Here is a 17,480-nt window from a genome sequence, read left to right as displayed (position 1 = left end):
TTCAGTTGTACCTTATTGTTAGTCCTGTTGTAGGTGCACCACTTCACCCTTTGTGCCCTCCCCTCACCCCTCCTTTGCCCTGGTAACCACCAATCAGTTCTCTTTGTCCATATGTTTAACTTCCACCTATGAGTGGAGTCATACAGAGATTGTCTTTCTCCATCTGGCTTATTTCACTTAACATAATATACTCAAGGTCCATCCATGTTGCTGTGAATGGGACTATTTTATCTGTTTTTATGACTGAGTAGTATTCCATTGCATATATATATATATATATATACACCATATCTTCTTTACCCAGTCATCACTTGATGGGCACTTAGGTTGCTTCCACGTCTTGGCTATTGTAAATAATGCTGCGATGAACATAGGGGTGCATGGGACTTTTGGAATTGCTGATTTCAAGTTCTTTGGATAGATACCCAGTAGTGAGATGGCTGGGTCATAAGGTATTTCTATTTTTAATTTTTTGAGAAATCTCCATACTGTTTCCATAGTGGCTGCACCAGTTTGCATTCCCACCAACAGGGTATGAGGGTTCCTTTTTCTCCACAACCTCTCCAACATTTGTCACTTTTGTTTTGTTTATTTTTGCCATTCTAACAGGTGTAAGGTTATATCTTAGAGTAGTTTGGATTTGCATTTCCCTAATGATTAGTGATGATGAGCATCTTTTCATGTGTCTATTGGCCATCTGTATATCTTCTTTGGAGAAATGTCTGTTCATGTCCCCTGCCCATTTTTTGATCGGGTTGTTTGATTTTTTGTTGTTGAGCTGTGTGAATTCTCTATATATTATGGAGATTAACCCTTTGTCAGATATATGACTTGTAAATATTTTTTCCCAACTAGTGAGTTGTTTTTTTGTTTCAATCCTGTTTTCCTTTGCCTTGAAGAAGGTCTTTAGTCTGATGAAGTCCCGTTTGTTTATTCTTTCTGGTGTCCAAAAAGATCCTTTTGATACTGATGTCAAAGAGTGTACTGCCTATATTCTCTTCTAGGAGACTTATTCTTTCAGGTCTAATCTTTCGGTCTTTGATCCATTTTGAGTTTATTTTTGTGAATGGTGAAAAAGAATGGTCAATTTTCATTCTTTTACATGTGGCTGTCCAGTTTTCCCAGCACCATTTGTTGAAGAGACTTTCTTTTCTCCATTGTAGGCCCTCAGCTCCTTTGTCGAAGATTAGCTGTCCATAGATATGTGGTTTTATTTTTGGGCTTTCAGTTCTGTTCCATTGATCTGTGCACCTGTTTTTGTACCAGTACAATGCTGTTTTGATTACCGTAGCTTTGTAGTATTTGCATTACAATTTTAAAATTTTCCTGGAATTAATCATTGCCTCATTTTTCCTATAAGAAGTTATTACTAATTCACCACCAAATTTTCCACTAGAAATATATATCTTTCAGTCTTAAAATACATCAGAAAATCTATTGTGCTTATGTGTGGGTGTGCATGCATGTGTGTGTATACGTGTGACAGAGCGAGGGAGAAAAAGAGATTGATTTCCTTCCTACAGTACTCTGCCCTGCTTTGGACCCTAGACTGATGCATAGCTGATCCTTGGGATTTTTGTCCCACCATCATTCATGCAATTCTTACCTCTCTCTTTCTTGAATCCCTGGTCTCCTAGTTCCCATGATTTCATATTTATTGAATAAGTCTCTCACTTTCCAGGAGTACATTCTTCAGTAACTTTCTGAGAAATGGAGCATGTCTAGAAAACTGTTTCTCAATTCTCGGAAATAATCTTGTATTATTTCTCAAATAATTTTTTCCCTCCATATTCTGTCCTTTCTTTCTGGAAATTCTATTATTCTGATATTGAACTTCCTGACCTGATCCTCTAATTTTTAAATCTTTTCTCTCTTTTTCCATTTTGTTTTTTTTTCACTCTACTTTCTGGAAAACTTCTTGAACTTTGTATTCTAACTGTGAACGAAACTGGGACCCTCTCTCTGGTCCAAAAGGCAGATCTAGCAAGTGAACTGCATAAACTTACAGTCAGTACAATAAAAATCCATGCTGTTCTGTGAAGCAGCCATGCGGCCCTCATAGCCTGTGTCTAAATGACCGTGCAACGCCAACAGGATGAATCAGCAACAGAAAGAGATAATGGGTATGTTACGCTCACATTTCCCAGATGCATTTCTTAGAGATTAAGGAAAAAAGTGATGACCCTGGTCCTTGCCTCCCTCCACACATAGATAACACCTTCACTCCAAGCCTTGTTTGATGTATGACCACAAAGTTCTTGTTACCCTTGAAGCAGATGACTATTAGACGTGTAAGCTCTTTCCTGCACATACACTGCGTTGTTAAAAAGTATATAAACTACACTCAGATCTGTAGATGTCGAAGCAGTTTCTCAGAATACTCTGTTGCGCTGTTTCCTGGGATTTGATTTCCTCACTTTGATTATCAAAGAAACTCCTTTAATTAACCTTTACTCACTCTTTATTTCAATGGAAACAAAACTTGATACCTTTCTATTGAATTTTTTCTTCTATCATATTTAAAATTTTCTTATCCCTCTGAGGATATGAAGATATTAATGACTCTTTTTAAAAAGTTTTCTTCTGTTTCTATCATTGTCACTGTTTTGATCTTTGTCTCACATGTTAGAGATTTTCCTCGAGTATCTGATGATCCTAGGCTGTCCAATGATATTTAAGAGTGAACACTAAAAACCTGATTGGAAAATGTGTGTGTTGAGTGTTGTTGACTAGTGGTTGTTATTGTAGTGTGATCTAGCAAAGATTTGACTATTTTTGTTAGGGGAACCCCAGCTGTCAGTATCTGTAAGTCTTGTCTCTAGATAGGTTTTGTTTGTTTTCCCCAAGAGAGGAAAGAGAGTGGGGGAAGGGGGAGCAGTGAGTAGATGGAGGTGGAAAAGTCGTTACCAGCTTATTGGCTACCCCGTAGGAAAGAGGCTGGGTGTCTCACCCTTTTGGATATAGACTTCCCATTAATCTCCCTGTTTTCCTCAGCTGTGCCAGTCCCTGAGAACAGAGACTCTTTGCCTTTAACTCATGCTAAAGTAAAGCCACTCCATTCCATGACAGAAGGGGGCCGGCAGGCCAGGGTGTCATCTGGCTACAAGGGCTGAAGGAGGGTATTTAGGAGTGCAACTTATTTCTAACATATTTTCAATCAATTCCTTTTCAGGTTTCTGCCTCATGAATAGGTTTATTTCATTTTTCCCATGCCAACCTCAGGCATTAAGTTTTTAGCTTTCTAAGCTTTGCTTAGTAACTCATTCCTCCACCTGCTCTCTAGTGTACAAATATTTGTTGATATCATTCTTTTATCTCTTTTCCACATCTCTTTAGCTTGTTGGTTTTATGGTTAATAGACAAACAAACAAAAGATTTTGAGTCATTTTATTGGAATTAGGGAGAGAGTGGAGAAAAACTGTCATGCTTAACTGATGTCCTTACCATGTCTCCAAGTCTAGTTTTAAAACAAAACCCTCTACAACTGCTCAAAACCTTCCAAAGGTGTGCCACTGTGACTGGAATAAAATCTAATCTTTTTACTGTGGTCCTGGAAGCCCTACATGTATGATTCGTCCCTTTATTCACTATGCTCCAGTCACATCGGCCTTCTGTTCCTTCAGTCAACACACCAAGCTCATTTTCCTTCTTTCCTTCCTTTCCTCCTTCCTTCTTTCCCTCCTTCCTTCCTTCCTTCCTCTCTTTCTTTCTGCCATACGGTCTTTGTACCTTCAGTTCCCTTCACCTGTAAAGATCTTCTCCCAGGTTATTCACATAGGTGGGACCCTCTCATAATTTAAGGCAAAGATTGCTAGGTATTCCCCAATATCTCTTCTCTTTTCTTCCCTGGAAATAGAACTTCCAATTTTTAGCTTGGAATGTGGCCATCCAGACTGCATTTTCCAGCTTCTCTGATAGCTAGATATGGCTAGCCAAGTTCTGGCCAGTGAGGTGGAACTGGAAATAGTATATGCAACTCTCAAGAAGAGTCCTTAAAAGGAAGACGCTTCCCCTTCTTCACATCTCCATACCCCTACCCCACTCCCTCCTTCCTGGCATGTGGAAATGATAGCCGTAGCACAAACCATCAGATACCGTGAACGAGCTCATTAGGAGAAGCAAACAGTATTTTTAAAAAATTCCTCCTTCCATGGGGGAGCAACAAGACACAAGAGGCTAGATCCCTGTTGCTGTGGAGCGTTATTCAGCTCTAGAACGCTCATTCATGTAGCAGAGAAATAAACACGAATTTTTAAAGCCATTTTTATTCTAGGTTCTGTCACAGCAATGTCTAATCCTAATGGACACGAATGCTCTGGTTACATGCTGTCTCCTCAGAGGGGTATCCCCCATCCCAAGTCATTATCCATTAATTTCCTTATAACACTTCTTGTTAGCTAAATTTATCATGTTTTTAAGTTCACTTGCTTAGCGTTCATCCCTCCCAGTAGAATGTAAGCTTCATGGAGGCCCCAGGATGGGACATGGCATATGGTGGGTTCCAAACATATTTGTTGAGTGAATAATGACGCGGGTCGGGTCTGAGCCCTACTGGTACAAGGGAAGCAGGGAGCAATCTCTAGGCTCTCTCTGCATGGGATAGTTCCTCAGTTCTCTCTGCTCACAGCCTACACTCATGTGTCCATTTTCTGATCACTCATTCAGTTTCCCAAGTGTTGGAAACTAGAAAATGAGGCCTCTGAAGAGAAGACTCAAACTACTCCTAGGTACATACCCAAGAGAAATGAAAACATATATCCACAGGCTTGTATATGAAAGTTCATAGCAGCATTACTCATAATAGGCGGAAAAGTGAAAACAATCCAAATGTCCGTCAATTTGTGAAGGAGTAAACTATGTGGTATATCCATACAATGGAATAGTATTTGGCAAAATACATTTCTCTTGGGTATGTACCTAGGAGTGGTATTGGTGGGTATGGTAGCTTTATGTTTTACTTTTTGAAAAACTGCCAAACTGTTTCCCAAAGTGGCTGCCTCATTGTACATTCCCACCAGCAATGTATGAGTTCCAGTTTCTCCACATCTTCACCAAAATGTGTTATTTCCTGTCTTTTTTGATTATAGCCATTCTAATGAGTATGAAGTGTCTCATTATGGTTTTAATTTGCATTTCCCTAGTGATTAGTGATGTTGAGCATCTTTTCATGTGCTTATTAGCCATTCATAAATCTTCTTTGGTAAAATGTCTATTCAGATATTTTGCCTACATTTAAATTAGGTAATTTGTCTCATTATTATTCTGTGTTCTTAATTTATTCTGGGTACAAGTCCTTTGTTGGATACATGATTTGCAAATATTTTCTTCAAGTCTGTGGCTTATCTTTTTGTTTTCTTAATACATAAATTAAGTTTTAAATTTCTATTAAGTCCAATTTATCAATTTTTTTAATGGATCATGATTAAATGATTTGTGTCATAACTAAGCATGCTTTGCTTAACATCAAAAGATTTTTCTGGGGCCGGCCTGGTGGCGCTGCGGTTAAGTTCACACATTCCGCTTCTCGGCGGCCCGGGGTTTGCCGGTTCAGATCCTGGGTGTGGACATGGCACTGCTTGGCACGCCATGCTGTGGTAGGTGTCCCACATATAAAGTAGAGGAAGATGGGCACGATGTTAGCTCAGGGACAGGCTTCCTCAGCAAAAAGAGGAGGACTGGCAGTAGTTAGGTCAGGGCTAATCTTCCTTGGGGAAAAAAAAAAAAGATTTTTCTGTTTTCTTCCAGAATTTATAGAGTTTTAGCTCTTTTACATTTAGGCCTATGATCCATTTGAATTAATCTTTGTGTATGGTGTGAAGTAAGGGTCAAAGTTCTTCTTTTTCCCCACACACATGGATATCTAATTGTCCCAGCACTGTTTGTTAAAAGGATTACCCTTTTCCCATTGAATTGTTTTAGCCTATTTGTTGAAAATCAATTGACCATAAATGTAAGGGTGTATTTTTAGGTTATCTTTTCCATTCCATTGATCTACATGTCTATCCTTATACCAATACCACACTGTCTTCATTACTGTAGCTTTACAGTAAGTTCTGAAACCAGGTAGTAGAAGCCCACCACCTTTGCTTTTCTTTTTCAAAATTGTTTTGGCTATTCTGGTTCCTTTGCATTTCCATATAATTTTAGGATCAAACTTGTCACTTTCTAAAAAGAAGAAAGCCTGCTGGAATTTTGATAGAGATTACACTGAATGTATAGGTAAATTTGGAAGGAACTATATCATCTTAACAATAAGTGTTAAATCCATGAACATGGTATGCTTATTTACCTACATCTTCTTTGATTTCTCTCAGCAATGTTTTATAGTTTTCAGTGTATAGGTCTTATATTACTTTCACTAAATTTATTCAGATTTTTCTGATGTTCTTGTGAAGGGAATTGTTTTCCTAATTTCATTTTGAGATTGTTCACTGATGGCATATATAAATATATTGATTTCTCTATGTAGATCTTATACCCCACGACCTTGCTAGACTCAATTTTTTTTTTTAAAGCCCCCATTTCTTATGCATAAAATGGGGGATATCTACCTGGCAAGACTTTTTGTGGAGTAATAGACATAAAATCTCAACCAAAGGCTGGAAATGAAACCCCCCCCCCCGAGAAAAATTCAATCGTCTAAAATGGGGGGGGGGTCTAAATATTTTGAGGAAAGTGAAATGACCAGGATTCACGTGGTGTAAAGGCAGGAACCAGTCATCAATGGTATTATACGTGAAATGCATAATCCAAGGGATTTGCTGCATTTTCATTAGTATAGTGAATAGATGTTCATTGATATTTTCTGTCATCTGCATGTATGGTTTTTATAATCAGAAGAAAATAACAAATGTGGGCTGGCCCTGTGGCCTAGTGGTTAAGTTCGCACACTCCTGCTTCGGTGGCCCAGGGTTTCACCAGTTTGGATCCTGGGCGTGGACATGGCACCGCTCACCAGGCCATGTTGAGGTGGCATCTCACATGCCACAGCTAGAAGGACCCGCAAATAAAAATACACAACTATGTACTGGGTGGGGGGGTTTGGGGAGAAAAAGCAGAAGAAAAAAAAAGATTGGCAACAGTTGTTAGCTCAGATGCCAGTCTTTAAAAAAAATTTTAAAAATAAAAATAAGAAAATAACAAATGCTATTTCTTAAAAAAGTAAAAATTAGTAATCCATTTAATTTCACAAAGAGGAAAAGTAAAAGGACATGGAAATGCTTGAGTTCAATTGCTGAGACCAGTTAAATGTGCTTCCGGGAAAACTGCACAGAGCTAGGCACTGGGGCCACAAAAGTAAGATATGGAATTTACGAACTAATGCACTGTCCAGCAGGCTTCTGAAGTACCCCAACCACTAGTGAAGCAGTCCCGAGCCTCCTTCCCATCCTAACTTCTCAAACTTCCAACTACCGTGATGGCAGCTTTACTTTCATCTATTTTATCTGTTGGGGCTCCAAATAAGATTAAATTTGAATATGGCATTCTATGCCTTTATAAAGATTTGAAAACCACTGGTTTAATACAAAAACAAAGTGAAAACTGAGAGGCAGCCTAGTATTCTAACACTGAAATGGGGGGTTCATGATCCAAGTTTTATTCTAGTCATTGTACATGTACAGCCATGTGGAAGGCACAATTCTAGTTCTCACTTCTCAAAAATGATGGCATTTTTTTTCTAGATGAATTTTAATGTAACTCATCCGATAAATATTTGTTGAGTATAATAAGTACATGGTAAAGTAACAGCAAGGAAAGAGTAAAGAGCATCTTGAGGGTTATCAGCAAAGTCTTCATAGCTCTGACAACTGGGTCTTAGAGGATGAGTAGAAGTCTCCCAAAGGATTAAAAAGGAAAAAGCAGGGGCGTTACAGATGGAACTGCACATTTAAAAGTATGGAATAATAAATAGCTACCACTGAATGGATGCTTACCTTAGGCACAGAATTTTATCCTCACAATCACCCACGGAAGTAGAGGTTATTATCCCCATGCACAGACAAGGGTATGCCCGAATCACGAGACTCTTGAGTAGCAGGGCCAGATTTGAAACTGTGGTTGTCTGATTTCAAAGCTCAGGCTCTGGGTTCAAAGAGGTACATATACTTAAGTATGAAGCAACATGGTGCTGCTGGAAGAGGGAAGAGGTGAGCCATGAGGCTGGAAATGTAGGCACCCACTCTCATTCACTGGACTGAGGGCAATTTGGGCAAAGAACGGTTGGGCTGGAATTGGAGGTATCGGCATAAACATGATTTCAAATATGTGTGTGTGGGTGTATCCATTCCAGCTCTGTCCACTGAAAAGGCCTAGAAGCAAAGGCACACCAAGCCATGTTGAATGGTGGGACCTCCATTCAAGGACCTCCAGGTTTGCTTCCTCTCCCGGCTGGCTTCTCCGCCACATTCCACTGCCATCTCGCGACAGACCCAGTGTCCTTCACCTGCCTGCGCCTTCTGCGGCCGAGTGAGCGGCGCCCTCAACTCCAGAGACGCCTCGGGGAGAAGGAGAACCGTCCAGGTCGGCTGCCATAAACGCCCAGCGACAACCGGGAAACTAGGAGCCGAAAAGGTAAACCCGGGTGGCGGCTCGGGCGACCACGGGGCGGCAACCGGAACCGGGGATATGGGCGGGGCCCCGGCGCTCCTCCGTTTCTTATTGGAGCTCACCGCTGCCAGTCTCGGCCTCCTCCCGCCCGTCCCCACTTCTTCCGCACAGGCTTTCAGTTAAATGGCGGGCGGGGCCAGGCGGCGACTTCCGGTTGGGGGAAGAAAGTTGGGACGAAGGAGGGGCCGCGAGGAGGGAGGAGGAGGAAGAGGAAAGGGCCGGGCGGCGGTGGCTGTAGGTTGTTGGGCGGCAGCGGCGGCTCTCTTCCCGGCGGACGATGGACAGCCAGGGCAGGAAGGTGGTGGTGTGCGACAACGGCACTGGGGTAAGCGCCCAGCGGGGAGGCCGCGGCGGCCGCTGGCCCGGCCGGGGATGTGCGGGGATGTGCCGGGGCCGCGCGGGCCCTCGGCGCCCGGGGCTGCACCCCTTGGCCTCGGACCGGCGGGACGAAGGGGCGCGGGGCAGCGCTTCCCGCCTCCCTGGGCGTGGGCAGCCAGCGGGCCGGGGCCGGCCCCGGTCTCTCGGAGCCTGCCCCTCCGCCGCCTTCCGGGTCAGGGCGGCGGGCGAGGCCGGCGGCGGATGGGCATCTCACCTGCGTCCGGCGGGGCCGGCTCCGCGCTCCAGGGGGGCAATTAGGCTAAAGGGCTGCAGGGGTAACAGGCTGGGTGTGTGTCTTCGGAGAAGGGCTCCGTTCCCCGGGGTCTCCGGGGTGTAGAAAGGAGAAAGACCTAGAGGCCTTCCTCTTCCTGTATCGCTGAAGATAGCGAACGGGAGGCAGGAAACGGGTTTAGAGAAAAAAAAGGGAAGTGCTGTCATGCAACGAGCCTCGGCCTTTTCTCAGTGTTTGAGGTTTTCCTTTTTTTGAGGGAAGGGGAGGCCAGATCGGCAGCACATCATTTAATTTTTCTTCTGCACGCTGGGAATTTGGCCCAGGTGCAGCCCTGCAGAGACCAACATGTTCCGTTGAATGATCTTGGGAGATCCAGGACCCCTCAAGGCCCAAGGGTTAATTCCGCTGACTTTGGGGGAAGGTAATCAGTTTTGGTTCCCTCTCCCTTCCTTTTTCTCCCTTAGGTGCAGATAATGTTAGTCTTTAAGGTTCTAAAATGCAAATAATTGTAAAAATCTGAGTAAAACACTCTTTTGGAAATGATTTGAAAGTTATTTCAAACGCCCACTCCTTTTTAAAAAAATCTATTTTGGGCAGCAAAGTCAGCAAGTTAGAAGACAGAAATGTTACTTATTTTGGATGAGTCCTGTAATGAGCATTTCCCCTATGTTACAGTGATGTGCAGCCATTCTGGAGTTGCATATTTTGTGACTATTTTCCTCTTCCTTCCGTGAATGTGACATAGGAGTTAAAATATATTTTACTTGAACTTTAAAACACTTTGGAAACTGGATTGTTGAGGGGAAAAAAAGAGCAAATATTCACTACCATAGTACTTCCCTTGATTGAATTTGTTACAGACTTTTACAATCAATAATTATACTAGCTTTATCTGATCTGAGTTAAAAATGGATGAGAGTAAGAAGAAAAGAGTGTTATCGCATATTGGGACATCCCTACAAAATAGAATACTTTGGGGGGGAAAAAAAAGAGGCAGATCCACTGCTATTGAAACATGTATTAAGATTTATTAAGTTAAAAAAGTTTTAGAATGATCCCATTTATGTGTGTGTTCTTTATTAAAGATATTTATATGTCCACGCACTTGTATCTGTATGTGAAAGTTTTGGAGGAACAGGTAAGAAATGTTCATTGTGGTTACCTGTGAGACCAGGGATAGGAAGTGAGGGAAGATAGGAAGGACTTGGTGACTCTTCTGAATTATTGGAAAACGGTTTTTTGTTTTGTTTTTTAACAAAACATGTATTGTTAAACTGTCTTTAAACTAAAGAAACGATAAACATGTATTACTTTTGCAGTTAAAACTCAGTTAAAGGTGCTTTTAAAAAAATATTAGTCTCAAATTGACCTCTAAATAAATTTAAAGCTTTAAAAATTCAATTTAGGGGCTGGCCCCGTGGCCGAGTGGTTGGGTTCGCGCGCTCCGCTGCAGGCGGTCCAGTGTTTCGTTGGTTCGGGTCCTGGGCGCGGACATGGCAGTGCTCATTGGGCCGCGCTGGGGCAGCGTCCCACATGCCACAACTGGATGGACCCACAGCGGAGAATGTACAACTATGTGCCGGGGGGCTTTGGGGAGAAAAAGGAAAAAAATAAAAATCTTTAAAAAAAAAAAATTCAATTTAAAATCTTCTGTTTTGCGAGTATTTTTTGTTTGTTAGATATTCTCTTTAGAAATATGAACCAGTTAGGTTTTATAGGATTCTTCCTTTTTAAAGGGTCGTGAACCCTGTACTTGTAAAATATGTGAGTTTTTTGATAATCAGTTAGAATAGGAATGTTAACTATGAGCTCCCTTTTTTTTTGGTGAGGAAGATTGACCCTGAGCTAACATCTGTTGCCAATCTTCCTCTTTTTGCTTGAGGAAGATGGTCACTGAGCTAACATCCAGACTGATCTTCCTCTATTTTATGTGGGATGCCGCCATAGCATTGCTTGACCAGTGGTGCTAGGTGCGTGCCTGGGATCGGAACCTGCAAACCTGGGCCACTGAAGCAGAACTAGAGTTCCCACTATGCCACCAGACTGGCCCCAACCACGAGCTCATTTTTATGGTACTATTTCATTAGTTTAGCTATGTTAGAGAGCTGATAGTTTATTATTGATTAGTCTTATGTCTAATCCATAATTTAAGAATCTTGTTCCTTAAGACAAAACATCAGTTACTATGAAATAAACAGAAAAAGTTTAGGTAATTCAAACAAAAATTTATTTATTTGGTGTTATATTTCTAGTTATTTTTCAATTTATTTTACCCAGCTTTTCTATAAACATGATTGACTTCAAATGAAGAAAGAGCTCTGCTACAATACGTAATCAGGGAGGCTGTGATATTTCTGAAAATTTAGAGGATTAGGAACTGCTTAGAGTCTATATCCTATTTCTTACTACTTACACTTCATAGTCATCTTGATTTTATTTAGGTACTCAAAGGTATAGCGAGCGATTCCTCTACAATTAAATATTAAAGAAGGTGTTCAAATTTAATTTCTAAGAACTTGTGGGAGTAGTTGTTACCCTAAAGCAATTTGCCTCTTCAATGTTTTAAAATTTGCGTGCGGTTTGAGAAGTTGCTATGTGCTTCATCCTCAGAACCGTTCGAACCTACTGCCTAAAGTAGAGCCAAATAGGTGAAAATCTGGAGATCGCAGAAGTTGAGGTGCCTTTCAAGAGTTGGACCCAGGACCCTGGTGTTGTATACTCTTAGACCAAACTTGGGTGATTTCATCAGCAGGGAGTGAGTTCAGCAACAATGAAGACACGTGCCTCCTGTGTGACTGGTACAGTTTTTAGGGTCTAGTGATGCAAAGTAGCTTATAGTGCTAGGATAAATATATTTTCATTTATAATTCACACCTGTAGTGGATTGTGGCCTGCTTTGTCAGGCTTATGCTAATTTATATGTTGAATTTAGGAGTGTTTGAAATAGAAATAAACCAAAAACAAGTTTGGTTTTACCCTGTAAGATGCTTTGGAATAAATAGAATAATTATTTTGGTGGTGTAAGATCAGAATAATCACCATGCGATTAAATTAATATATTGATACCATCAGATAAAATTAGTAAATGAAACATACAAATTAAGCCTAAATGAGGCTTTATAAATCTTTTATTTTCTGAGGGGAGAAAGGTCCTTTTAGAGCAAATGTAGATGGAAGTTTTCTTCATTTTTCCCTGAGAGAACGTTAGACTGTTCATGTTCTCACCATTCGATGACTCAGTAGGAAGTAAGAGCCGGTTTACACCACAGTGCTGTAAAGAGGAAACTATATATGGTCAAATCTATTTCTTAAATGCAGCCTCGTTGCATACAGGGAGAGAACTAAGTCGTCACCACTCTTCAAAGGATGGCAGTGGGGGAGGATTTCAAGGATTAAAATGATACCACATGAGTAGTTTAGAAAAGAATTTTTTTTTAAAGTATTTCATCACATCATGGTTTAGATTTTTAAAAATACTTTTTTTTTGCAAGAAAGGAAATGCCAGGTTATCTTTTAGTTTTATATTACTGAGAAATAGATTATTTTAATTATGTCCTTGTTATTATAGCTGTTAATGCTTTCACATTTGAAAGAATGTGAAATACTGGGTTTCCTGCCACTTTGACCATATATCTAATACCCTGTAGGCATGCCAGCAGTGGATTACTGTGGCAGCATCTGCTTCCAGTAAGCTGCTACATGAGCAGAATAAATAATTTCATTAGTAAGTGATTGATATCTTTAATTTGAATTAAAAGCCAAATTTCCTTTTTTTGTAAAGCACAGGAATAGTAGGTTTAAAACTGTCTTGTAGTCTCGGAGGGCATCTCAATTTTTGTCTTCCTACTTTAGGCACTTGGCAAGTGTTTTATCCCTTCAAATAGACTAACAATTTTAAGATTCGAACCACCCATCTGAACAGTTATAATCAGAAAACATTGAGTGATGTGATTATTTCCGGATTTGCCTTGTTGCATGTTTCCTAGTGTGTGTGGCTCAGAATGAGAGGGAGGCGTGTCCATCCCAGGCTCGGCCTCCCACCTTCAACTTCTGTTATGATTTCTCACTAAGTCATTAGTTTCTGTTTAATCTACTGAAAATGGCCCTTCCAAACTTGTAGATCCTTATCTTTTCTTTTTTCAAACAACAGTATTGTAGACTTTTTCAGTGATTCTTTCTATAATTTTCTTTAAGAACATTTATACTCACATAAATGAGCATTTTCAGCCTGGTGAATGGACACTTTTGACCCCCCCCCCCCAGTGTCCATATCTGTTCACTACTTTGAGATAAACATAAGAATTTAATATCCACATAGTATTTACTTTCTGTATTTGGAATATATGTGTGAAGTATGACTAATGCTGATATTAGGCTGGTGATCATGACAAATTCTATCTATGTAGAAATATGGGTATGGTTGGGATAAAAATTAGATTCTCTACTCTTCCGTATCATTTCAGTTCCTATCAAGTGAGCTGGATTTTGACTTAAGGACAAAAGAGAGTTTATGATTTAGAAGAGAAGCGTGTGAGTAGTTTTGTGTTTTTTTAGTTTGAATCTATTAGAAAATACTAGGTATTTTTCTTTTCCTCTGTGGTAATTGTTTCTCCAACTCTGGGCTCACATTGATAAATTCAGAAGACATTGTGAAAAAAAGGACTAGTGCTTCTGAAATTCTGTTTATTTTCACACTCTTAGGGTGGGAAGTATATTGTAGTTCTTATAAACCACCATTGAGATGGAGAGGTAGGTATGAACAAGCAGGTTATCTACTGCATATGCCATTGTGTCACACTGACGTCTGCCTTGAAAGGTAATCCAATAAAAATTGTATTATAGTTTTAGAAATGGGTAGCTATACCTGAAAAATGGCCTAGCCTTGGTGGCCCAATGATAAACTGACCAAGACTGGGTTTTGTGGGTTTGGAAGAAAACATACCTGAATAGTATGTTTTATGTAAGTTCTAAAATATAAACATGAACTGAGAGGATAGGAGTTCATTTGGTATTGGGAATATGAAACTGCCTAATTTCAGACAGATTTTTTTGTAAAAGTAGCTTTAATCTGCTTAAGTCATGACTAACATTTTAAAAGCTCTATTTATAAGACGAAATTCTGGATAGCAGAATGTTCTAGGCTATTTATAATTAAATGTGGTTCATCAATGTCATTTCCAACAAAGTTGTTGTAGATATCTTTGAAATATAAAAATTTTATATTTTGGAGGTTTAGTCAAAAGTCAGTGAGTTTAAGATTGGTGCTAAGTTTTACCATCATCAAGCAAAACAGTTCTTTGTACGTAGTAGCATCTGTCAAGGGTTAGTTTAATAGTCTGTCCATCTTTGTGTTATTACTGTCATGCATCACAGTCAGATACTGTTGTTCTCCTTAATTCTTCTAAGAGAATGTAGGGTGCCTGGAGCCATGGAACAATAGACTTTTTCTCAATATTAAACATTCTTTATATCAAAATAGTCATAGTATCATGCTCTCAAGTCAACAGCAAAACTTTTGATATTTATTGATCAGTTATTTAATATGCACTTACTTCGTGTCAGACACTGTCTAGGCACTTGAGACTCATCAGTAGACACAAAAATCCTTGCACAGTGTGGCTCGCATTGAATAAAGACTTGTTAAGGGGGAGGGCAGAGACCATGATTACATTTCCTTTCTTACATAGGTTCCTCCTCCCACCCTGACGTTTTTGATTGCCTTTTCCTTGGAATGTCTGCTCTTCAAAATAAGACTAAACAGTCTGTATTATTGGTATAAGAATTAAAAAACCCTTGGTTCTATTTTCAGTTTTACTGTGGTTGTTCAATCTCCTAGTACATTAGTTTCTTATGCATAAAATGCAAGTGTTGTTGGAATTAGTGACATGCCCTCGTTGGAGAGGTGCACTATCTGAATAGGAAATTATGTTACCTGGTTTTACTAAATACATTTATCTAAATATAAAAATGTAAATAGCCAAAAAAGCCTAATAAATGTTTATTTTAACATAATGTTAGTCCACATACCATTTTGGAAATGAGATTGCTTAAGTGAATTGCCAGGGATGAGTGAAAGCCTGCTTTAGAATTGAAGCTTTAGTTTTGTTCATTTTCTAACATTTCTCTTTTAAAAATACTTAGCATTTGTTGAGTGAATTTGTCCATTCCTAAATACTTCTTGTGTGACTGCTGTGTGCCAAGACCTCTTGGAGGCATTGGCTCCAGCATGAGCTGCTCAGCTTTAGCTCCCTGCCCTCTGGAGGCTTTCTCTGGGTGGGGGGACTTAGGCACTAAATAAGCGGTTAACCCGTAAATAAACATGAACTCCAGTAGTAGTCAATGCCATAAAGGAAATAGAAGGAGATATGATAGATTGGGTGACTACTTTGGGTAATTTGAGAGCACCAAAAGTTTAAAATATTTATAAGGGCAAAGTGGTATTTTTCAGGTACTGTTTTTAAATGGATATAGTAAATACCTTGACACTAACCCACTTTTACTATTCTCTTCCAGTTTGTGAAGTGTGGATATGCAGGCTCTAACTTTCCAGAACACATCTTCCCAGCTTTGGTTGGAAGACCTATTATCAGATCAACCACCAAAGTGGGAAACATTGAAATCAAGGTAATATTTTATTTATTGATAAATGAGGATCAAAATCTGTGAGGTCTTCTCTAAATGAAGTAGTTTTAAAAATGATGCCATGCAAAGCAAAGGGGGAGGGCAGAATTGCTTGTATTTTTAATTTGTATCAACACCTGAAGAAAGGCACAAAAACTGAAGTTAATTTCATCTGACTTTAAGTATCGCTTGATGCTATTACTCTCTGAATGGAGTAAAATACTTAAGATTTTTATATTGATGTGAATACTGTATTAGTGACTTAAAGTCCTATTACATAATATAGTTTTTAAAAGAAGTCAGCCTGGTATTTTTATGTTTTTCAATTCCATATATTTGTCTTTAAATGTTAGTGTCTCTTTGGGACCTTAGACTTCTGCTTTCCATGTTCTCGTGGCCTGATCCCCCTACTTTTTTATATAGCTAGTCAGGAAAACACAGGATGTAAATCTTATTGTTTCCTCCTTTCACTAATGTAATAACTGATTTCCATACTGTGCAGGACAAAAGCTGCAAGTCGTTATTTGGCCTTGCATTATTTAATATCTTGCCGCAAGGAGAGCAGAGGGAAGGTTGTCAGTGCCTACTCACTGTGCTTAACATGAGAGACTCAGCATGAAGAAAGATAGGTTTTTCTCCCATATTAAAGGGATTGGAAATCAAGTGGGCATTATGATATTTTAGAAGAAAAAAGAAATAGAATCAAAAGGACTGTGGTCACCAGTTGACTTACATTCTTCAGGTGGCCTGGGGATCAGGTTTTACAAAATGCAGTAGAATGTAGGGGCTCTTTAACTGAATTATTTGTGAACAAGCTAGCATTGTTGGTCTTATCTGGACAGTCTTTGGCAGGATTTCAGTGAACTGTTAGATTATGAGTCATTTGGAATAAATGAGTTGGAGTGTACCCCTTTGGGACATTTGTTTGAGATATTTTAGGAAGGTGGTAATAGGTGGTAGAGATTTGCTACTTGGTAGCTCTCTGCTCCTGGGACTAGAAAATTGAGTTACACAGTGAATGAAAATATGAACTAAAACTTAGGTTCTGTGATAATTTTTTAAAGACTTAAAATAGCGAATTATTCTGGCCTCTGTTATGTTATAAACAGTCAAATGGGACACTCAATATGAGAGTGTTTCTTTTTAGGGTCTTTTCTTTGTGGAAATTTGTGAGATTCTTTACTCTCTTTTTGTGAACTCCTTTCATTCTGATTGAATTCAATCTTAAATGAACTTTGACTTAAAATTTAGCTAATAGTAGTGATAAGGATAAACTTTTAAAATTTTAAGTTGAAAGTCAAACTTTTTATTCAGTATCACACTTTTAAAGAAGAATGGCGTTTTTATATACTTTATCGATAACATTTTTGAGGTATTAAGATACATCACATACAGCCATTTTTGTTCACCAGCATAGGCACAAATAATTACATATCTTTTCACTTCCACTTTCTTGTTTTTTAAGGCCAAGTGATAGAAATGAAACTAGTCGATATTCTAATAAGATGATTTGCTTAAGGACTGCCCAATAGCATTTGCCTGTATGGTTTGTCATTCTGTGTTCTGTTGGCTCAGTTCTCTTCAATCTGCTCAATCTTTCAAGTCTTTCAAGTTAAGTTGCTTTTCTAGTAGAAAACAGTAA

General features: G+C 39.4%; 1 protein-coding gene and 1 long non-coding RNA gene across 2 annotated transcripts in view; one reads left to right on the top strand and one right to left on the bottom strand.

Annotated features, from left to right (window-relative positions):
• LOC106828354 (uncharacterized) overlaps window positions 1-8,610 on the bottom strand; it is a 57,786-nt gene extending 49,176 nt beyond the window's left edge. The window contains exon 1 of the long non-coding RNA XR_011504264.1: window positions 7,935-8,610. This is a non-coding gene — a long non-coding RNA (uncharacterized lncRNA). The remainder of the gene's footprint in view (window positions 1-7,934) is intronic.
• A 104-nt stretch (window positions 8,611-8,714) lies between these two features.
• ACTR2 (actin related protein 2) overlaps window positions 8,715-17,480 on the top strand; it is a 32,848-nt gene continuing 24,082 nt past the window's right edge. The window contains exons 1-2 of the mRNA XM_014836772.3: window positions 8,715-8,932; window positions 15,731-15,841. Coding sequence (XP_014692258.1) covers window positions 8,885-8,932; window positions 15,731-15,841 — 159 coding nt within the window. The 5' untranslated portion in view covers window positions 8,715-8,884. The remainder of the gene's footprint in view (window positions 8,933-15,730; window positions 15,842-17,480) is intronic.

Source organism: Equus asinus, chromosome 6 (genome assembly GCF_041296235.1).
Source record: "Equus asinus isolate D_3611 breed Donkey chromosome 6, EquAss-T2T_v2, whole genome shotgun sequence".
NCBI lineage: Eukaryota > Metazoa > Chordata > Mammalia > Perissodactyla > Equidae > Equus > Equus asinus.
Note: the sequence above shows the minus strand (reverse complement) of the source record. Positions and strands in the feature narration are given on the sequence as shown.